The sequence below is a fragment of the Loxodonta africana genome, chromosome 9 (genome assembly GCF_030014295.1).
Source record: "Loxodonta africana isolate mLoxAfr1 chromosome 9, mLoxAfr1.hap2, whole genome shotgun sequence".
In the NCBI taxonomy this organism is placed as follows: domain Eukaryota; kingdom Metazoa; phylum Chordata; class Mammalia; order Proboscidea; family Elephantidae; genus Loxodonta; species Loxodonta africana.
Window position 1 is genome coordinate 33,942,312 of NC_087350.1, and position 24,057 is coordinate 33,966,368.

The 24,057-nt window shown below is 41.5% G+C and overlaps 1 protein-coding gene across 1 annotated transcript in view; it reads right to left on the minus strand.

The window, feature by feature from the left end:
• Positions 1-16,688: 16,688 nt before the first annotated feature.
• Positions 16,689-24,057, minus strand: part of PCSK5 (proprotein convertase subtilisin/kexin type 5) — a 492,211-nt gene continuing 484,842 nt past the window's right edge. The window contains exons 36-38 of the mRNA XM_064291217.1: positions 23,524-23,624; positions 21,455-21,641; positions 16,689-17,284 (exon numbers count right to left, since the gene is read on the minus strand). Coding sequence (XP_064147287.1) covers positions 16,878-17,284; positions 21,455-21,641; positions 23,524-23,624 — 695 coding nt within the window. The 3' untranslated portion in view covers positions 16,689-16,877. The remainder of the gene's footprint in view (positions 17,285-21,454; positions 21,642-23,523; positions 23,625-24,057) is intronic.

Consider the following 24,057-nt stretch of genomic DNA (forward strand, 5'->3'; position numbering starts at 1 on the left):
CAGTCCTAGTTCTCTGTGTTAATCAGGACAGAGGGAGAGCAGAGCTGCTGAGGGGCATGTGGGGAAGGAGTGGGTGGGAGTGGGCACAGTAAAGAGCTTCTAGCACACACTCACTCACTTGCTATCTACAGTAGAGCCTCATTTTAGGAAGGGGTTGGGTTGTGAAGTCAGCAGGCCTGGCCAAAGAGCGGTGATAGAAGTCAAAATTATTCGTGAAAACTTAGCTTTAAATTGCTAAAGCCTGGGCCTTTTGAAACTCAAACCTAAGTTTTAATTCTTTTGTTTCTCTGCATTTTGGCTAAGGCTTCTATATTCTGGGACAGTGGAGACCTTGGTCGAGATTGAACAAACAAAGGTGACTGAGCAAATAAAAGGGTCTTACTTTTCTCTCTAACGTGTTTTGCCAGATGAACCCATGTAGTTGAACTCTCTTAAGTTAAACGCAAGTATTACACAACTGCACTGTAATATCTTTGGTTAGCAGCCGAGCTCATAGCCACTACACCACCAGGGTTCCAGTATCGTCAGTATTTTCCCAAAGCAGACAGGAGCCTCATATGTTATTATTTCAGCTAAGAATCTATCCCTTTGGAATCCCAGGTTAATCTCAGGATCACTTTAGGTCTCTCTGAGCCTTCAAAGTACTTTCTAGGGCTGTTTACAGATTTGAGAGTATTTAAATAGATTGACCCAGTGACTGCAATAATGGGCTCAAACATAGCAATGATTGTGAGGGTGGCAGGGTGGCGTAGGACTGGGCGCTGTCCTGTTCTGTTGTACATAGGGTTGCTATGCTTTGGAACCGACTCCACAGCACCTGACAGCAACAACATTCTTAAAGATTCCCTATCTAGTGCATGGTGTTTGGCAGTCGCCTCATGTGGGTGCAAAAGCTGGACAGTGAATAAGGAAGACCGAAGAAGAATCGAAGCCTTTAAATTATGGTATTGGCAAAGAATATTGAATATACTGTGGACTGCCAGGAAAACGAACAAACTGGTCTTAGAAGTACAGCCAGAGTGCTCCTTAGAAGCGAGGATGGCGAGACATTACCTAAAGTACTGTGGACGTTACCAGAAGGTACTGGTACCCGGAGAAGGACATCATGCTTGGTAAAGTAGAGGGTCCGCAAAAAAGAGGAAGACCCTCAACGGAATGGATTGACACGGAGACTGCAACAGTGCGCTCAAATGTGGCAATAATTGTGAGGATGGTCCAGGACTGGGCAGTATTTTGTTCTGTTGTAAGTAGGGTCACTGTGAGTCGGAACTAACTCAATGGCACCAAACGACAATAACAACATCTAGTATATTATTCCTATCAAATGAAGTTTTTGTTTTTTCCCCAAATCTATCTCCCAAACCCCTCAAAACTCAATACTAACATTCCAAGATTCCCAGTAGATTTCAAAACCAGATTTTCCCCCTGGCCCTCACTCTGAAGAGCCAACCTGAGTTGATCTGTTCTCTGCTATTTGTGTGCGTTGGATTTGAGTACTTTTATGAAGTTTTCTTTTAGAAGATGGTGGGAACGTTAGCTTGTATTCTCTGCCTTTTTGAAAGTGCTGTTTTCTTCATTCCTTTTTAGACGACCTTGCAAAGAGATGGATAATATGAAATACATTATTGCAACAGCTTAACTACATTAACGATATCATGTTCTTTGTAATATTTTACAAGTCAAACATAGGTAAACTAAATGCATGTTGAACATTAAAAAAAAGTGAGGTCCCCATATTTTATTGCAGAGATTGAAGATTTGAGGGAATCCATTGTCTCCATTTGGTCAGCTGACCTGTAGATGTTAGCGATTATAGCAACAGCATCTTCAGTGTACTTTTATTTACATCTGTTATGGATTGAATTGTGCCTCCCCACCCTCCAAAATATGTGTTGGAATCCCTGTGGAAAAGAGCCCTGGTGGTGCAACGGTAAAGTGCTTGGCTGCTAACCGAGAGGCTGGTGGTTTGAACCCCCCCAGCAGCTCTGCAGAAGAAAGACCTGGCTCTCTGCTTCTGCAAAGATTACAGCCTAGAAAACCCTATGGGGCAGTTCTCCTCTGCCACATGGGGTCACTATGAGTTGGGATCGACTCCACAGCACCCAATAACAACATACCTGTGGATGTAATCCTATTTAGGAATAGGATTTTCTTACATGAGGCCATTATCAGTGTAGGGTGTGTCCTAAACCTCATCACTTCTGAGTATAAGGAGCAGGCTAGACATAGAGACAAGCAAGCCCAAATGGGGTAGATAGATGCCACACTTTGTGAAGATTGCCGAGGAACCTAGGGATGCTGGGAGAGAGCTTCCCCTAAAGCCTGCATACAGACAGCTTTCCCCTAGCGTCAGTGCCCTGAATTCAGACCTCTAGCTTTCTGAACTGTGAGAAAAATTTATCTTCTTTAAAGCCATTCACTTGTGGTATTTCTATTACAGCAGCACTAGTCGACTAGAACAACTTTATTGCTCCTCACAATAAGTCTGAGACATCTAGCTGGATGTTCTTGTTACCACATTTCAGATAAACTGAAAGTCAAAGACAAACTCAGACCAACTCAAACTGTGTAGCTAGTAAATTTCAGAGCTGGACTGGAACACAGGTCTTCTGCCTGTTTCACTAGAGAAATATTTCTTCGTAGAAGTAGCATAGCTGTCATGCTCTGAAGTTGTGTAGTCAGAGGCTTGTGACTCTGGGAGCTATGGGTGAGGGGATGACAAGTGAAGACCACCCCCAGGCTCACCTGTTGGCAGCTTTTGTGAGACATGGAAGCTCACTCTTTGCTTGACTTGCCTCTACTAGCCAGAGTGTTCCAGGCATATGGATCAAGTTACCAAAGGCAGAGATCAGACTTTTAGCAGAGGTAGCGAAATGGCAGAAAGTTTGCAAACACAGAAGCCTTCAACAACTTGACATACTGTAGACAGGATCAAGGTCTCTGAGTTGGAGAAATCAGGAGGTGTGAGGTTCCAGTTCACAGACTGGACAAGGAGACCAATTAATGTCAGGGAAGAGAGTGCTAGGCTTTAGCCCTTACTCCACTCCACTTGGACATTCATCTTTTGTTCCCTGTAGAGTTCTGTTGAACGTGAACGCTCCACAAAGATCATATTCCCTTGTAATCCTTAAACTCTCATTGCTTATTCCAGACTCCAAGCCTTTGTTCACTCTCTTCAATTCCCCACTTATCCACGACCCACCCACCAGTAAGAAAATGTTAAACTAGAATTCTTTTTTTTCTTCATAATGGAAGAGTGGGGCAACAGTAAAATCTTTATAATAAGCACTAAATCCCCCATGTTCTAAAACTGTTTTGTTGTTAGTTGCCATCAAGTTGATTCTGACTCATGATAATCCCTTATGTAGAGTAGAACCATTCCATAGAGTTTTCAAGGCTGTGACTTTTCAGAAGCAGAAAGCCAGGCCCATGTTCTGAGACAGCTCTGGGTGGGTTTGAACTGCCAGCCTTTCAGCTGGTAGTTGAGTACTAACCATTTGCACCACTGAGGGACTCTGTTCAAATACTAAGTCCTGTAAAATCAGGACATGCTAAGAAATTATGAAACCTGTTCTGTCAGCCTATCACCCATCTCCTATTTAAAAAGGGGCAGAGTTGAAGAGTGGAGGGAGAATTCCTTTGGAGAGAGGTATCGGTACTCTGTATCCCCACAAATGGGTCAATCAGAAAGCTTCACTTGTGTCCCCTTAGGTTGGGGGGTGAAACATAAAAATTGTATGAGAAGCTTTGGTTAGGTTGGTGCCTTAAATAGAGCAGAGAGAGAGGGAGAGATGACTGCTTTCTCTCAAAATTGGGAAGCGGGGTGGTGGTATAATTTTCCTGTGGACCAGGTATGGCTGGATCCATGTTGGAAAAAGATTCCACCCAAGATGGTAGCCTGGAGCAGTGAAGTGACCCAGGAGAGGGGCAGAGGAAGGATTTCCAGAAGTCCAGGTCTGAAGAACCTGTTGGAAGCAGTCTTCTAGGGGAGGCATTGGGTGCCTGGCAGGCATTGCAACTGAAGGATCACAAAAGGGAATACTCAGAGAATCTGCTCCCATGACAGCAAGCTAGATGCTGGCGCCACCAGCTATGTGGGGCTTTGCTCTTTTCCCTAACCTGGGGTTTTTAAACTGTGCATTGTGAAGTCAAGTTACTGTAGTGGATTGTGATCAGCTTTAAAAATAAATAAATAAGATTAAAATGGAATATATCATGTACTTTGATAAGTATTGTTTCCTGAAACTTTTGCTTCCATTTTATATTAAGTGCTGGTGCAAATTTTCTTTCTTATTGGGGGTCACAGTCAAAAAATTTGAAAGTCCTTGTTTTAATTCCTCTCCTTTTGCTTAGTCATGGAGGAATTAGGCAGCTGCCACAGATGGGATTAGGAACAAGGCCCCTGGAGCCAGATTAGTTCTGTGCAAACTCAGGCAAGTTATTTTACCTCTCCTGGCCTAGTGTCTTGGAAACCCTGGTGGTGTAGTGATTAAGTGCTACCGCTGCTAACCAAAGGGCAGCAGTTCGAATCTACCAGGCGCTCCTTGGAAACTCTATGGGGCAGTTCTATTCTGTCCCATAGGGTCGCTATGAGTCGGAATGGACTCGACCGTAATGGTTTGGCTTAGCGCCTTATCCATAAAATAGGGGTAACAGTACTGCCTTCCTCGAAGGGTTGCTATGACAATTCAAAGGATTACAACAGTCCTTGCAAAGTACTTCTAGTGGTGCTTGGAAAACAGTACGTGCTCCATAAATGCTGATTACTGTTTTTGTAGTAAGGGCTACTCTTCTCATGGTCAAAGATAACATTGTAACTTTAACACAGCAAATTCTTCCCTAGACTATATGCAGAAAGTCCAGTTTTATTCAGTGGAAGACAATGATTTCTGTAAGCAAATGTGTACTTCGCAAATATTTATGGAGCAACTATTGTGTGCTAGGTACTTTTCCGCGTGCTTGGAGTACCAAGTGGAATAAGGTAACATCCTTGACTTTGAGGAACTCATAGTCTCCCAGAGGAGTCCCTGTGATTTGATCTCCATCACCCCGCTGTGGTGTCGGACGTATTTTAAGTCTCTGAGAAGTCTTTGGAAACCCTGGTGGCATACTGGTTAAGAGCTATGGCTGCTAGCCCAAAGGTCAGCAGTTCGAATCCATCAGGTGCTCCTTGGAAACTATGGGACAGTTCTACTCTGTCCAATAGGGTTGCTATGAGTCAGATCGACTTGACAGCAACAGGTTTTTTTTTTTTTTTTTTGGTTTTAGGAAATAAGTGCGGAATGCTTTTCTATGGAAGGAATTAAGACCTTTCTTTGCTTTACCCAGATGCTGCAAATAAGGAGTATCATTGTTCCTTCATCTTTTCCAGGGCCTTGGAGGTGTGGCAGTGTGTGGTTAATGGAGAGGTAGGAGTCCACCCAGGGGCACCTCAGAAAAAAGACCTGGTGATCTACTTCCAAAAAATCAGCCACTGAAAACCCTGTGGAGTACAGTTCTACTCTGACACACATGGGGTTTGCCGTGAGTCACACATGGGGTTTGCCGTGAGTCACACATGGGGTTTGCCGTGCGTCACACATGGGGTTTGCCTTGAGTCACACATGGGGTTTGCCTTGAGTCACACATGGGGTTTGCCTTGAGTCACACATGGGGTTTGCCGTGAGTCACACATGGGGTTTGCCGTGAGTCACACATGGGGTTTGCCGTGAGTCACACATGGGGTTTGCCTTGAGTCACACATGGGGTTTGCCTTGAGTCACACATGGGGTTTGCCTTGAGTCACACATGGGGTTTGCCGTGAGTCACACATGGGGTTTGCCGTGAGTCACACATGGGGTTTGCCGTGAGTCAGGGTTGACTACAGCAAGAGGAAAGAACAGCAGCCTAGGAGACTCTGTGTAAATCCCATACATAGACTTCCCAAAAGTCTATGCTTAAAGGAAGATGAATTCGCTCATGTACACACCCTCTGGCATTTATTTCATAGTGTTTTTTGAAGAGTTTTCAGGAAAGGCATGAGAAAGGAAACAGGTGGCTCCTAATGATGGACGCCTTACAGTTTCTTTACTGCTAGGAGTTGCTATAAGCTACCGGTTAAAAAAAAGGGGGGGGGGCGGGGGACGTGATGCATCCTCCCGAGTCACTCATTGAAGTGGCCTCCTCCCAGGGAGGGATTATCCAATAGGCGAGGTAAGCACAGTGCTTACCTTGCTTACCAGATCATCTAAGTGAGGAATTTCACTACATAAAATATTCTGCTTCTTGGAATGGCTGGCATCTGTCTGTCTCCCCAACCCCACAGCACCTTCCTACAGAACCAAAGCCTCTTTTCAAATTTACTGTCCCTAATGGAGTCTGAATCGACTGGAGGGCACTGGGTTTTTTTTTTAATGGGCGAATAAGCCAGTGAGCAAGGTAAACACAGGTTTACCTTGTTTATTGGGTAATCTTCCCCTGCATTCCAATACCTCCCAATCCCTCAGCTCTGTAAACAGAGCTCTGAGGTCACAGCTGGAGGGAGGTAAGGCCAGAGGTCTGGCCTGGTGAGCATGGAGAGCCTTTTCTCCCACCCCCCGCCCTTCGAAGCTCTGCAAGAACTCCCAAGCAGGTCATATATGTGAGTAACACATTGACAGGTTTCTTGTTTGTTTAGCATAGAGGCAGTGGACACCAGAAAAGACTGACATAGAGACAGTGTAAAGCTGTTCTCACCCCATTGCCTTGGAAGGCGTATATTGCTACACTTAGATGTGTGTGTAGGTTTTTTCTAAACGGACCAAAACCAGTTGCTGTCAAGTTGATTTCGACTCATGGCAACCCCATGTGTTTCAGAGTAGAGCTGCTCTATAGAGTTTTCAATGGCTGTGATCTTTTGGAAGTAGATCAAAGAGACCAACAACTACCATTACAAATAGCAACAGTAAAAGTTTACACTCCAATTGTTATGCATGTTTAAACCCCAGTGCCATCGAGTTTACAAGTTTATAAAACACGAAGCACAGCCATATACATTATCTCAAATGACTTGGCCACATAGAGCCAAGATGCAGATGTCCTGAACTTGACCAGCTCTCTTCCAATTTTATGTCTAAAAAGAAATTTTTTCTCTTCCATATCAAATCATCTACATCAGTGTTTTCCTTGTATCTATATGTTTTATGGATTTTAAAGAACTCTTCTGTTTCCCCCAATTAGTATCTAAATTCCTTGATGCACTTAGGGTCGGAGGTAGATACAGTAGTAGATGCATTTTGCAAGCCTAACATTGCTCTGAATATATTGCCATCAGGCTCGGTTTCATGGGCGTGCATCCTGTCCAGTCACACAGGGTCCCACACTTGGTTCAATGTTTTACTGCCGCCATCTTTAAACTCTTAATCATTTATATATTGGGGCCCACAAATTAGGTAGCCTGTCATGAAGGAGCTGGTTAGTTTTCTGGGACAATGAGTCCAGATGATTGGCCTTAGAATATTGTTTGATTTCTCCCAGTTTCCACGGTATGAGTTGGCATCCTTGCCTAGGATAGATGGCAGGTGGACACGGAAATGATAATGTTGGGGTAGCAGCTTACAACAGACATGCACATGCATTATCTCTAATCATCACAAGCAAGGGTCAGGAGACGAGCCTATTTAAAGCCATCAGAAATCCATCTATATGGGATAAAATTGATTTGACAGCAAAGAGCAAAGAGCTCTTTAAAAGAGAAAATCAACAGAACAACAGGAGAGAAATTATCCAGATGTTATATAGCTGCAAAGGAAGTACAGTGGCCAAAAAGGACTCATCATGGAGTTTGGCCAAAGGAATACTGGGGAATAAAAATTCCAACTCCAGGCCAAGTTCTTGGAGCATCCTGAAGCTTCAGTCACAAAGACCCTTCCTGATGCCTCACAGCCCAGGGATGTGTCTCACTAAATCTTGCTGAAAGCTCCTTTGTCAGGATTCTACCTTTGTCTAGTCACTTGCAGATTAACAATTGGATTTGATTTCTGTGTCTCTTTGTTCCAGACAAAGATCAATACTGAAAACACTGCTCAAGTTGCCTTTATAAGCTGGTTGGCCTTTGACTTGGACTCTGGAGTCCAGACTAAATACAACCTTTTAATAACCTGGTACCACCCAGCCTATGGTTTTTAACTTGCTTCCACTCAATTGGCTGACCTTCTGATCGCCTGTCCCTGCCGGCCCCTATAATGCAGATCCAGTTCTAATATGACATCTAAAGTCCTGGCTACTTTACCCTCACCATAAAGGGTCAACTGGCTGGATTCAAGTGGAGGAACATGACAAGCTTCAATTCCCAGCCATCTGGGAGTAGGAAAGAAGGCAAAGAGAACATTTTTACGGTTTTTCACCTCTGTAGTTTAGACACCATCACCCATCTGTCAGTTTGTCGTACTGTAGTGGCTTGTGTATTGCTGAAAGCTATAGCACTGGCATTTTAAATACCAGTGGGGCCGCCTATGGTGGACTGGTTTCAGTGGAGCACCAGACTAAGACAGACTAGGAAGAAAGTCCTGGCAATGTACTTCAGAAAATTAGCCAATGAAAATTAGCCCTATGAATCACGACAGAATATTCCCTAATGTATTGCTGGAAGATGAGTTCCCCAGTTTACTCAGACTACACAGTGGCCGAAACAATGGACCCGAGCATACCAGTGATTGTGGAGATGGCGCAGGACTGGGCAGTGCTTCATTTTGTTGTACGTGGGGTTGCTGTGAGTTGGAGCCAGCTTGACGGCAACCAAAAACAACAGTTCAGAAAGGTCCATTTTTCTGACTCTGTTCCCAGTGTACTTTTCAAGTCCTGTACCTTAAGAATTTCTTTATGCGGAAAGTAGAAACAGATCTAGAGAAACAGTGAATCGTTATTCTCTATCTTCCAATGTTCTCGGCACGTTTTTAAGATTACTTGTAACATTCTAGTCAAACTCTAACATTTGAGTTTTTCAAGACTTGACATGTAGAGTTTTTCGAGACTTGACACGTAGAGTTTTTTGAGACTTGACATGTAGAAGCATGAATTTTTTTTTTATTGAACTTTAGATGAAGGTTTACAGAACAAACTAGTTTCTCATTAAAGAGTTAGTATACATACTGTTTTATGACATTGGTTAACAACCCCACGACATGTCAACACTCTCCCTTCTCAACCTTGGGTTCCCTAGAAGCATGAATTTTTCTTGGACGGTCAAGGTATAAATAGGATTTCTAGTAAGAAACTATTGATATGGAGTGGAGTATGGTTGGTTTTTAGAGTGAAAAGCTGTGGGGAGGTAGATAAACAGATAAACAGATTTCAGTACAGGTCAAGCAAATGGCCAGTGTATTTATTGAACTTAAGGCCCTTTGACCAAAACTTTTTATCTTTTTAGCAGAAAAATGAGTTTTATTCTCTCCTTGTTGTTTTGGAGCAAATCATTGTTTAGGCTTTTGCGAGAATGGTCTCCTGTTTCTCTATATCTGCTGAGATATCAAGTAGCGAAAATCCAGTTAATAATCTGTTTATCTAGAACCACTCATTAGAGTGTATTTCCTTTGTTGGAGAAAAAGGAAAGGCTTTGTTAGCAAGTGCTCAGTGGGTGTGTCTTCTGTTCCAGGTTAAGTTTGTAGAGCAAGTAAAGTCTACTTTTCTCTCCCTTGTGTGATCTTGTGTAACAAAACTTTTAAAAAATAGTTGGTTTGTGGATGGAGCGTATTAGCAAGCTAACACTGATACAGAAATGATATGTGGGGGTCTGGATACAAGGCCCATTGCATATGTAATCTGTTTTGATCCTCACAGCAACCTTGGAGGTCTAGAATTCAAGTTTTCCATACTTAGCAGATAATCAGGGAAGTTCAGTAACTGGCCTAAGATTTCACACCAAAAAAAGGTCAGAACTGAAATTCTACCCCAGGAGTCTTCAACCCCTAACCTTATGGTATTTCCATTATACTGTACCATCTTTATAGAAACACACAGGAATGGTGCATCCACGTAATCATGGCATCGCCCACCAAGATTTAAAAAAAGAAAAGAGTGTCATGCTTTGAATAGTTTATGAATGTAATAAAAACCAAAACCCATTGCCATCGAGTCGATTTCAGACTCATAGCAACCCTTTAGGACAGGGTAGAACTGCCCCATAGAGTTTCCAAGGAGCGCTTGGTGGATTCAAACTGGTGACCTTTTGGTTCGCAGTGAGATGTAATTATTCTAACTGAAGCAAGGGCGTAGTTCCTCAAGTTAGCACGGATGGACCAGTGTAGGCCAATCTTTTGACACTGGTAGAGCTTTTCTTCTTTTTTTCATGGGTGGCTTGGGAAACAAGAGCACAAAAAGGAGAAAATGATACGGGAAGTGGCTTTTTTTTTTTCTCCTAGTTACTGTCGAGTCGATTCCAACTCATGGCGACCCCATGTATGTCTGAGTAAACTGTTTTCCATAGGATTTTCAGTGACTGATTTTTCAAAAGTAGATCACTAGGCTTTTCTTCTGAGGTGTCTCTGGGTAAGGCTTGACTCTCCAAACTTTTGGTTAGCAGCTGAGTGTGTTAACTGTTTGCACCACACAAGGACTCTAAGGAGGAAGCAGAGTCCACTAAAGACACTATCAACTTGCTGCTTTTGCCTGCCTGTACTAACTCTGAGGAGCCCAAGTTAGCCCAGAGACTAAAGTCCTTTATCAGATTTAATTGAAATTTACCACAATTTCAAGTTCTTGTGAAAAGTGTCATTTTATTGACCATGGGAAAGTCTAGCTAGGGACTTGCCTTCCATTCCTGCTGAGTTCTGAAAATCTTTTTTTATTCTCCTTAACATTTCCCTGAACTTTTCTTTCCTTTTTTTCCTAAGATTCTCACCTTCTTTTGTGTTCCAATGGTTTACTGTACTGTTTTCCAGAATTACAACATCACTCACATTCTCCCTCATGTCAGAGTTATTTGTACACATATTCTTTTTCCACCTCACCGTTAAGCTTTTTGGGAACAGTTAATACGTCTTGTTTATCTTGGCTTTCTACAATTAAACTTGCATCCACATAGCTTTTTGTTGTTTTATTGCAGAAATACCCTTGAAACGGTAGTGCACACAAACTTTTACGTAACTATTTTATGTAAGTATTATAGCATACTTGATATAGCCTTTATAAATGTGCTTTTAAACTATGTTAAGTACTTTTAAATTATAAATAAACAGAAATGGACCAGACTATGTTTCATTCTGTTATGTATAGTGTCGCTGTGAGTTGGAACCGACTTGATGGCACCTAACAACGACAACAAAAAGAAATAAACTTTTTTTTTCTGTGACAGCTTTGGTTCTGTTTATGATATTTTTTAATGTGAAATTAGTGAATTCAAATAGAACAAACATTTAAAAGACTCGATGCATTTTGTTAAATTGATTTCCAAAAGCTTTATTGGCTATGGTAGGTGACCACCACCGCCCATGGCCATCAAGTCAGACTCATAGCAAACCTATAGGGCAGGGTAGAACTGCCCCAAAGGGTTTCCAATGAGCACCTAGTGGATCTGAACTTCCGACCTTTTGCTTAGCAGCCATGGCTCTTAACCACTACGCCACCAGCGTTTCCAAGAGTTTTATTGGCTGTGGTAGGTAGAATCCTAAAATAGACTCCCAAGGTTTTTTCACCTTAACTCCCAAGACTAGGAATATGAGGAGATACCTTGCCTGTGGTTATGTTACATTATAGCAGAAGGAGACTATCTTAGTTGGACTAATCTAATCACTCAAGCCCTTGAAAAGCAAAGAAGTTTCTCTAGCAAGTGGCAGAAGGGACAGTCAGAAAGATTTTGTTATGGATTGAATTGTGTCCCCCAAAAATATGTGCTGTAAATTCTAACCTCTATGCCTGTGGTTATAATACAATTTGGGAATGGGTTGTCTCTGTTATTTTAATGAGGCAGGATTAATGTAGGGTATGTCTTGAGTCAATCTCTTTTTAGATATTAAAGAGATTAAACAAGCAAGGGAGAGAAGCAGTGATGGGGCAAGATAGATGCCAAGACACAAAGAAATCACCAAGGAAGCAGGAAACAAGCAGAAGAGCAAGGACCTTCCTCCAGAGCTGACAGAGAAAGCCTTCCCCTAGAGCTGGCACCCTGAATTTGGACTTTAAACCTCCGAAAGTGTGAGAAAATAAATTTCTGTTTGTTAAGGCCACCCACTTGTGGTTATTTCTATTATAGCAGCACTAGGTAACTAAGACACATGTAAGCATCAGAAGTGTTTCAGTGCACTAGTTAGTGGCTTTGAAGAAGGAGGGGGCATATGCAAGGGGAACAAAGCTGCCTCCAGGAGCTGAGAGTGACAACCTGGGCGACAGCCAGAGAAAAAACAGGGACCACAGTCCTTTAGCGTCCCCCAGAGCCTCCAGATGAGAACCCAGTTGGGGATGGGAAGAGTAGAAGAAATAAGGGTTGTTGAGCCGTTGAAACAGACTGTGTGTTTGAAAATTAATAACTCTGGGCAATTATAGACAAAGAAACTAAGATCTCCCTGCAAATAATATTTAGCATTGTCATCATAAACCATTCAGACAGAAAGGATGACCCATTGTGATACATAAATGTAGAAGTTGTGGGCCTAAGGATTACATATAACCAGGACAATGAATGGTGCAAACCTGTTTTTAGTTTTTTGCTTGGGGACACACATCTGCCTCACTCTTAGTCCATGTGGTTCTGGTGCACGTGACATTGTCTCCAGCTCCAAGGGTGGAATGTGATACAGATCCAGTCTATCAGTCTTGACTTCCTCTGGCTAACACGATTGGTTCAGAGATGATCTGCGATCCTTTCTAAGTCAATGAAATACCACAAAAATTTATCCTAGATGTGAGTCAGAGGCAGGGCCATTTCTTACTGACTGCGGACCCAAGAGAATACATGGGCAGCATTGCTGGCAGCCACCTTACCAACGTGAAGGTCAACCTCACCTGAGAATGGAGCCAACATAGCAAAAGATAAAAATGAGAGATGGGGATAAGCCAGTATCTGGTACCGTGGCTTGAGCTCTAATTTCAACTGTACCTGATTCCTGCCCTAACTCAAATGGGTCGATAAATTCCTTTTGTGTCTAAGCCAGTTAAGATTGAATTTTCTATCATTTATTACTAAAAGTAGCTTAAACAGCACAGCAGAATTTGTATCAGCTTCAGAACCACACTCCTAGACATCATTGGAGGGAGGTGTCGCTGATAACAATAACTTAATCAGCAGGGAGGTGAACCTCCCAACCTCAGGTTCGCTTTGCTTTTGTATTATTTATAATTCTCTGTTCTACAAAAGTATGTTTGCTTCATTTAACTGTTTAGTAGGCCTTATATCATTTCCCTTGCAGACTGGGATTGGTTCTTACAATGAGCACTTTTGTTAGAGTGTCTGGCATTCTTGTCAGGCTATCCTGCCTTGTCCTCTTCTTCCTTGATAATGGAAAACACTTGTATTCAGGGTGGCAAAGGCCCACAAGGACAGTCATGATTGCTCTAAGCCTGTCATGCAGATCTCATTACCTCTTAGCAGATATTTACTAGCCTTCCTTACAGGGATAGCCACGGGACCTAGCTCTGGCATCTACGCTTATCTCAGAAGGCTCACGTATGCAATTGTTTTTATTGCTGCAGTCACTCAACAAACATTTGTCTATGTATTGTGTAGTGTGCTGGGCACTGGGATCACAGAGGCAAACAGAACAGACCTAATACCTCTCTATCTTTCTTAACCATCATGACTTGTTCTGTTTGTTTGCCTGTGTTTGAAAATAATGCACCCAGGAAACTCCTAAAGCATAACTGTTGTTGTTGTTGGGTGCCATCGAGCCAATTCTGACTCCCAGTGACCCCATGTCATAGAGTAGAACTGCCCTATAAGGTTTCCTTGGCTGTAATCTTTATGGGAGCAGATTGCCAGGTTTTTCTTCTGTGGAGCTGCTGGGTAGGCTCGAGCCACCAACTTTTCCGTTAGCAGCCAAGCACTTAACTGTTTGCGCCACGAAGCCTTCTTCTAAAGCATAATACTAGGCATATAAAAGGTGCTCAGCAACAGTTTTTTTTAATAAGTAAGTCCCCATAGCATTATCTGGTCTTGATTTCATTTTATTTCCAATTTTAAAGTTACTTTCTGTGAACTGGAAACTCCTCAGCTCTTACCCAGCTTCTTGGTGCATTTCCAGTCCACAAAGATTCTCTTAATATTTCCAAGGCGTTTTCAAACAGAAAACCAAAAAAAGGACTTTGTTTTACAACTACATATTTATCTATTTAAACAGCTGTTAACATAGTATTCAAAAGGAGTCTGAGCATAATGTGATATGACTACGGACAAAGAAGGGAGGAGGCCAAACCTTACCAGCACACACCATGAGCCTTCTTTTCATTGCAGGTCACATACAGTAACAAAAGCACAATTCTTCTTAATATTCAAGGTCATCTCTACCTCATTCAACCTTTAACTGTGTATCAAAACACAGATTTTTCTTGGAGAACAATTTCCAGGCTATAGATAGGAATGTCAAACAGTCTATGAGAGCATTAGAATTATCAAGGAAAATGAACAAGACAGTATAAACAACATTATTTGTTTCCATAGGTTACATTCTGTAAATACACAGCAAGAGATGAGAAATTCTTCCATTTCTATGATGACTCTCTTACATGTCTTCTTATATATTTCCAAGGATTGAAAAGGAATCATGAGGGCTTCGAATAGATTTTGAAGAGATGATTTTAAATGGAAACCTGTCATATGTATGATAGTTATATGATTTTTATGTGTGTGCTCTGTTAAGAATTTCTTTTTAAGAAGGGGGTCAGCAAACTCCAGCCTGTTGGCCAAACATGGCCTGTTACTTGTCCTTGTACTGCTGTGAGCTAAGAATGGTTTTTACATTTTTAAATGGTCGAAAAAATCAAAAGAAGAATATTTCATGGCACATGAAAATAATTTGAAATTCTAATTTCAGCGTCCACAAATAAAGCTTTATTGGAACACAGCCACGTCCACTTATTACATATTGGCTGCTTTTGCACTACAGTGGCGGGGTTGAGTAGAAGTTGCAACAGAAACTGTAAGATCTGCAAAGCCTAAGATATTTATGATTTGGCCCTTTACAGAGGAAGTTTGCTGACACTTATTTTAAGAACTTTCCTTTAAAGAAATGCTGGGACTTTCAATAAACTAAAGACTTCTTCATGGAAATTTGTTATGATACTGATACATTATATTCAAAACAAAGGAAATGCATAGATTTATCAAAGATAATTCACTTTGCCAGAATGATACTGACGTCACAGAATAGGAGACATGCCTCTATTACATTCAAGGCACCTATTTGCCCACTTTCTGTAACTTGTAATCAGGGTAGGACAGTTTTTAGCATGTGCTTTAGGGTCAATTTTTTCTTGAATCTTGCTCTGTTATTTCAAGAAGTCAGTTAGCTTTCTGTGACCTTGGGCTAGTTATTTAACCTCTTGTAAGCCTTGCCTTCCTGTAAAAAGAGGTAGTAATAATTCCTGTAAAAAGAGGTAATAATAATAGTACTAACCTCAAGGAATTGTGGTGAGTATTAAGGAGGATTTTTTTTTTTTTTAAGGAATTTAGTTTGGTACCTGATACGTAGTAGGGATGCATTACATTTTCTTACGGTTATCATCTGAAAATGCCACTTTCACCTTCTGGTGTTTCACCCTTCTTACTGCTTAGAATTTCTGCTTTAGCAGGGAACTCTTTAAGACAGCGCTTACACAATTTTGCACAGCAAGAGCCCTGCTGTCTACATTACTCTGCAGAAAACCCCTCCCTGGTTGCACTAGTCCAAGAGGGCACTTGATAGGAGGGTGGAAGATGGGAAGACTAGGATGTCTAGAAACAAAGATCACAGTGATGAAGAGTGTTGGAAGGTGGTCAGCAGCTGGATTACAGTTTGTGAGCAGGATATGGGGGTGATTCCTTATAGACTCTATTCCAATTTCTTCTCTGGAGAGTCCACCATTCCAGGATGGACTGCTAAATCAGTTAGCAGCTTATGTTTTGTCTTAGAGCGGATAAAGTTTTTGCCATTGTTATCCATTTTATGTTAGGTCAACACTCCCATTTTTCTTTTATTACTTGATGTTTTAGCTGATGTTTCCTATCAGAAAAGCACTTAGGAAATCATAAGGGCATAACGTAATGATTCTTAGAAACACAGTGGCTTTTCTCCTTGGGCGTGCTGCTGCCTGCTGACCATCTGAGATTGCTCTGCTTCTAGAAATTGCCAGGACTCTCTATCACTGTTGGTCTACTTGGTGGTCTACAGTCAGTTGATACCTGGCATGAAGAGGAGATGCCTCTCTCCTTGGCCCTTGCCTAACCAATCTCTGCCTAAAGTGAACTAAAAGGGGAGAAAAATTATCCTCGAAAACAAACAACTCTTCCGCCTTCACACCCTAAACATTATTTAAAGAAATACCCAAATTCCAGAAGGCACCTGACATTTCCCAGAATACAGTTTGGAAGAGGAATTCCTATAGATCGTCTGCTCCACCTCCCTTTTTTTTTTTTTTTAATCACATAAAACAATTTGTAGAAATCTCACTTGTTTTCACCTCCCGAGTTTTGTGCCGTGATATATTGTTTTGAAGGGAATGGCTCTGCATTTTATCCTTGCTCCTCAACGATGGTTGAACAGGAACTGTTCATTGATTTTAGCCACCCAAAAGAAGAAGAAAATATTTTAGCTTTCTAACATACTCTGTTTGGACTCATGATCAGGAACACAAATATGAACACTTGCACATGGCCTTTGTGTGTGTGAACAAAAGCAAACACAGTAATGCTCACACACAGGCCCGTGCATGGAATGGGGTGGGGTGGCCCCTGTTTACTTAAAGGAATAGCTCTCATCGTCGTATTCCAGCTCATCTTCATCATCGTCATTCAGCAGCCCGTACTTAAATTTCCTGTAGACGGTGCCATCTTGGCCCATGTAGACAATGTCATCCTCATCATCTTCATCGTAGTCCCGGTCCCTGTATTCAATCACCTGATCCTCTTCAAAACTGGTGCTTTCACGATGGCCGCTCTCGTAGGAAGAGTAAGCCTTGTTCAGGTCAGCCAGCTTTTCATACCCAGCCTTTTTTGCTGGTTGGGCTCGGCTCCGTGATTTTCTCCAGACAATCACGGCTGCCCCAGGCAGCAGCACCAGCATGATGGAGGAGATGATGAGCAGAGCTCTCCTGGAGCGCTCAGCTGCAGGCTCGATCTCACTTGTTTGAAGGATGCACTCTTCTGTTGAAGATGACCCCAAAGGATGGGAGGGGCGAGGAGCATGGGGGAGAAGAAATATGAGGAAAATTAGTTTCTGAGGTAAATAACTTTGCCTTAATTGAAAAAACAATGCGGTAAATGTATAGGTAACAGAACATTTGCCATTTTTATAACCTTTGCTTGTACAGTTCAGTGACATTAATTACGTTCATTACGTTGTTCAACCATCACCATGCACCATTCGAATTTTTTCATCACCCTTGATGGAAGCCCAGTGTCCCCTAAGCATTATGTCTTCAATCCCTGCCCCCCCCCCGCCCCATCCAGCCTACCTCTCGTGGTTATAATAAACTCTGGTCTCTATACACTTGCCTATTTGCCTTGATTTTTTAATTAAAAAAAAAAATTATTGTGGTAAGGTATATATAACAAAAAGTTTGCCATTTTAAGTGTACAATTCAGTGACATTAATTATATCTACCAGCTTGTACAACCATCTCCACTATCCATTTCTAAAAGCTGTACATCATCTGAAACTGAAACCTAGTACCCCTTCAGCAATAACTGCCCCCTTCCCTCCCTCCCAGTCCCTGTTGTTGTTGTCGTTGTTAGGTGCCGTTGAGTTGATTCCAACTCAGTGACCCTATGTACCACAGAATGAAACACTTCCTGGTCCCTGGTAGCCACTGATAAACTTTTGTCTCTATGCATTTGCCTAATCTAGATATTTTACGTAAGTGAGATCTTACCATATTTGTCCTTCTGTGTTTGTTTTATTTTACTCAGTGTTATGTTTTCAAGGCTCATCCACATTATTTCTCTTTATGGCTGAGTTACATTGCAGGTATATTGTCTTTATTTTTAAAATCTAAAATGGTGGAATCACTGTCTGATTATCTTAGAGGGTACGGTGCTCCGTGAAATGGCAATATGTACCCCATGAGAGTCCCAGTCTGTGTCTAATGATACCAACAGATTCTTCTAGGAAGAAGATTAGTTTGAGATCCAAAGTTGTTGTTAGGTGTCATGCACTTGGCTCTGACTCATAGTGACCCTATGTACAATAGAAGAAGACAACACCTGGTCCAATCGTGGCTATGTTTTAGCCCATTGTTGCAGCCACTGTGTCAATCCATCTCGTTGAGGGGCTTCCACTTTTTTTGCTCACCCTCTACTTTACCAAGCATGATGTCCTTCTCCAGGGACTGGTCCAAACGGAGCCCCCTTTATTCCCAAACCTCATGGTCAACCACAAGAGTCCAACCTTGATTCTTTTATTTTCATTCTGAGAAAAATATTTAAATTTGGACCATGCTTCAGTTATTGCTAAATGTTCTATTTTCTATCCCAACTCTGCATTTTCCTAAGGCTGAATCCTGTCCCCAGCTACCCTTATGCCTGTTTCAAGTATGACTTTCACCATTCAAAGGCAGGAGCAGATTATTTATAAAACCATTGACTATTATAGCTACCTGAAGCTTGCAAATTACTTAGGCAAAACCCCTTGTTTGGCAGTTGAGGAAACTGAGGCCCACCAAAAAGGAAGAGATTTGTCATGTGGTCAGAAATAAGAGCCTGTTAGTGTGCCAAGCCGAATTTGAACCCAGGAATCCTAACTCCACCCTACAGTCTGAAGACATTAGGGCAAAATGCTCTGACAATTCTTTCTTGGCTCTTGGCTTCTGTGGTCTCAGCCTGACAGGAAGAGAGGTACTATCTTTAAATGCTGACTACCCAGTTTCTGTGACAGGGGATTTCTTCTACCATAATTAAGATTTCTGAAGTTGAGAGCTCTGCCCCGACATAGTCACGGTCCCATGATCCAGCAGTTTGTATTTTGATGCCATGATTGAGGGAAAGATTAAACCACGACTTCAGCAACAAGCTTACTTTTTTTTTTTTTTTTTAACTTTTGACTCATTTATCCAGGTTATGCTATGATTTGGGCAAATTATCTAGCTTGTTTTCTTTAACCCGTCAAATAGGAGTGTGAAAGAAAGTATGAAAAAGCTAGAAAAAGGACTAACAGGCCAGGTTGGATATACAAGTTGAAATACACAGTAGGTTTTATGTAAATGTTTTTTGACCTGGATATGCCTGTAGGATTCTTTTATAAGAGTCCAGGTACATTATACCTACTAGCTTAATGGATATAATAATTGTCAGAATTATTTTTGCTTATTAAGTATTGACCAGTTAGATCTAACTCGTCACCATTATATATTTCCCTCTCTTCTTTGCTAGTGCTAAACTAGTTCTCTATTTTACTGTAATTTAACCCACATGGGATTTTGTCCATCAAGCAGAATTTTGCCTTCGAAAGTAATAGCACTCTCATTGTTGCATTCATGGATAGTAATATCAGCACAGAATTTTTGCCCGGTGCAAATATTAAAGCACCAAAGGGATGGGGAATCTGTGTGTGTGTGGTACTTTGAGATAAATACTGTTTGAGGCAGGAGAACCAGTAAAAGACCTTTCAAGTTTGTTTCAGTTACTAGGGTGCCATATGCAATCATGTCTTACTATTTTCCAGTTTTAGGTCTGCAGAGTTAGGGTCAGCCTCTGAGATCTGGTTTCTTTGAAGGAGCAGAATGTCACAGTAAAGAATGAGAAGGTAATCGGGAGTGTTTAGATTGCTCCCCCAGGTGGATCCTCAAGAGCTGCAGAGGGACTAGGAAAGCTGACTACATAGATTTTAGTTGGAACCAACTTGCAGAAACTCTGCACCCAATATGCACACACGTCTGGTTTCATTTAAAGGCATTGATAGAATGAGAGTTATTATTTTGCACCAACAGTATGGACCCTGAAGGCAATGAGACCCTGAAAGTGGATCTGTATGAGATGCTGGGCACACAGCTGCTGGCAGGATGAAAAAGCTGAGAGAAGGAAATAATTTGCTTTAGAAAGAAGATATTTAGAAAATAATTTAAAAGACTGATTAAAAAATTAAAAATAAATAAATAAATGACTGGTAGCAGTTATGGGTCTTGGATTTTCACAAATAAATGGACCAGTTACCAGGTGCCATCAAGCTGATTCCTATTCATGAGGACCCCATTCGTGTCAGAGTAGAACTGTACCCCATAGGGTTCTCAATTTCTGACTTTTCAGAAGTAGATCACCAGGTCTTTCTTCCAAGGTCCCTCTGGCTGGACTTAAACCTTCAAACTTCCTGTTAGTAGCCAAATGTGTTAACAGTTTGCATGACCAAGGGATTTTGGTTTTATATAAATGGACATACTTCCATAAATATGACATCTTTTTTGTCAGGCAATGATAAATCTGAATCCCAAAGACATCATCTACTTCTGGACTAGAGAATATACTTTAAGGATATATATTTCCTTTTTTTATCAGGAATAACTCTATTCTGGGTCTTTTAAGTTTGTGGCCAATGAGGACCAAGTACCCACATGGTGAGGTTCGGGTAGGGAGACAGTTGGGGAATTGGTAAAAGTGATTTTGCTTCTTCTTAGCCTTAAAGGAAACTTCACTTGTAAAATGCCTTAAATCTCTGAGAGGCCTGACTTGAACTGACTTCTCATAGAATAATATTTCAACAGAGTCAAGATATATTGGCTTCACCTTCCTTGAGAGCCGGTTCTTTTCCTTTTTCCCATAAGAAGAGAATACAAAAAGGAACAAAGTAAACGTATAAAGATAAGATTCTAGACCTATCTGAGTAAGTCTTCCAGCAGTGGAAAGAATGTGGACTGTGTAGTCCAAAGGACGTGTATTCTAATTCTAGATGTGACTCCAAACATTGGTGTGGACTTGGGCATGCTAATCATTCTCCTTGAGCCTCAGTTTCTTCATCTGTAAAATGGGACTAATAAATATCTACTTGGAAAGTGAGATGATGGACAAGGAGTTTCAAGTACAGTATGTATATAGCAGGCACTCAATAAAAAGGTTGTTGTTAGTTGCTGTCGAGTGAATTCCAACTCATGGTGACCTCGTGTATGCAGGGTAGAACTGCTCCATAGGTTCTTCATGGCTATGATTTTTCTGAGGTGCATCTGCGTGGTTTTGAACCTCCAGCCTTTTGGCTAATAGCCAAGCATTTGACCATTTGCATCACCCATGGACTCCCAATAAAAATAAAAGGGCAGCCATATTGATCCCCCCTGAACTGTCCGCTATTCCCATCAATTCCCTGAGGTCATCCTCTTCCTCTCCTCTCACCGATGGTGTCCTGACAGTCACAGCACTCTTGGGTGTCGGTGGGATCAGAGGCATTACAGCAGGGGAGGCAGAGGTTGTCATCCATGTGCAGCAATAGGTTGGCAGGGCACACGGTGCAGTTCTTGGCTCCAGGTCCCTTGCATTCCACACAACTCTCGTGGCAGTTTTCACAGTTAAATTTTTCTCCCTGTTAAGAACAACCAGGAGATTCCTTTTGAGTGTGGAGGGCTTAAGAAGGAACTGGAGTTCCCAGATAGGAATCCCATCTTGTCTCCATAAGGGAGAGAGGTGTGTGGGAGACAGCAGAAAGATAGTTTGTTCTGGGTTCTTTTTAATGGTGCCAGGTGAAAGACAGACCAATTGTCTGTGCTTGGGTGGAACCATTGCTGAGGCCTGTCCCTCTGAGGTCTGCTAGTTACAGTAGTGGGAGAACGAGCTTCTAGAATAGTTTGGGATACAAACTGACCAGTTCAATTGCTACATTTAGTCAAGGACAAGTTTTGTCTGGCCCATCCCAATTTAAAATGTTTTGAATTAGTTGTCCACCTTTCAAAATTGGGATATTTCACATGTAAACCAATACCTAATTTCTCTTTAAAACCGGAAGATCTGTCAATACTGGGCTTATCACTCCCACATGGCAATGTCACAGAGCTGAGTGGCAGTGGCTCCATTTTTGTGTGCTCCTATTTGACACAATTCCCAGCACTTGCTATTATGTCACCAACATACAGGTGTTCGAGTTTCTGCTTTTCACCAAGTTTGCCCAGGAGTTTTCTTTCACCACACCCTTTACTCATTCACATTATCTGCTTGGCACCTGTAGTTATTATATTGTTGTGACCCTGCCCCAGAATAATAAAATTTGTGGCTGTGTCGCTAAAGCAGTTAAATTCTCATTGGGAAGAGTGTCAAGAGATGAGAAGAAAGTGGCTCCTCTCTCTGTAAGTTGTTCCTTGATTGGTTCTGGAAATATAGGTTAGGGAAGATACCTCTCTGTTCTATTTCTGTAACTCTGGAAGTATCATCTAGTAGAAAAATAAGGAGAAATGGAAATCACCTCTAAAAAGCACTGTGGCATGTTGTAGGCGCTACATCTGATGCTTTCTCATTTATTTTTATCTCACAAATCCTAGATTTTCAGTCAAAGTCCCTAGGTTCGATCCCAGCTTTGTTACTTAGTAGGTATGTGATCTTTACCATATTATTCAACTTCTCTGAGCTTGAGTTTCTTCCAAAGTGTAATGAAGGCCGTTGTCAGAACTTAAAGAGTTCACATGTGAATGTGCTGGTTTGTGTTAATTTCAGCATGGAGAGAACTACTTAGTTTCTAAAGTTTGGAAGCACATCCAAGCAGCCAGTGAACTCAGGAAAGCCATGGCTTCTATGCAAGCAAATGAAATACATCCTTCCTAACACACTTTGACAGGGTGGAGGAAATGAAGAACCAACATCAGTTGCGGGGTTCCTATATTATTCAGATGTTTCAGGTTAGACAGCAAGATGGTAGGGATATTGCCCCAGGATGGAATGAATATACCTAAAGTCTCACTCATATTGGACTTGGAGTCAATTTAAGACTTCTGAGATGATATGATGGGGTGAATGTGTTTTGTGTGTGGCAAGGCCATACATTTGGGGGGTCCAAAGGGTGGAATGCTATGGGTTGAATTGTGTCCCCCTAAAATACGTGTCACCTTGGCTAGGCCATGATTCTCAGTATTATGTAATTACCCTCCATTGTGTGATCTGATGTGATTTTCCCATGTGTTGTAAATCCTAACCTCTACGATGTTAATGAGGTAGGATTACAGGCAGTTATGTTAATGTGGCAGGGTACAATCTACAGGATTAGGTTGTATTTTGAGCCAATCTCTTTTGAGATATATTAAAAAAAAAAAAACTCTCTCCTACAGTGTCACTATGAGTCAAATCGACTCGATGATAATGGGTTTGGTATAGTTGAGTGGAGGAATTTTAGGACTTTTGGGCTTTCTCCAGAATGACCAGTAACTGAACTCATTCCCTCTCTAGAGGGTAGAAGGCAAACCATTCTGAGCTTTCAGTACCTCTCCCACTCTGTATTTCCCCGTAAAACAATCCGAAGTGCAGATTCCTCCCGTGAGGTGGTAACTCCACACACAGGACAAGCAATTCAATGCTCCTTTTCCTGAAGAAAAAAAGAAAAATGTAAATTATGGGAGTAAATTAGATTTTTACCTCTGTTTTGGTTCCAAAACACTTCGGAGCAAAGAATATGTCAGAGTAAATTGAAGTAGAAGGATGAATTGATTGAGGATATGGGGAAAAAAAAAAAAAGTCCACGAGATACAAAGGGAAGACTAATTATCCAATTGCTCCAATCTATGTAGACTCTCAGTCTGGAAATTGAAGATTTGTGGATGAGAGATCTTATATTACAGCAAGAGAAAAGACTTTCAGGGAATGAGAAATTACGTAGAAAGTTCATAAACTTTGTCATTCTGTTTATTGTTTAACTACTATAGAGGGCATGCCCAGCTGATTTGGAGGGTCTTAACACTGTTTTGGTAAGTGAACCATAAACAAGCAGTTCCTAATCACTTATCTGTATGTTTGTCATA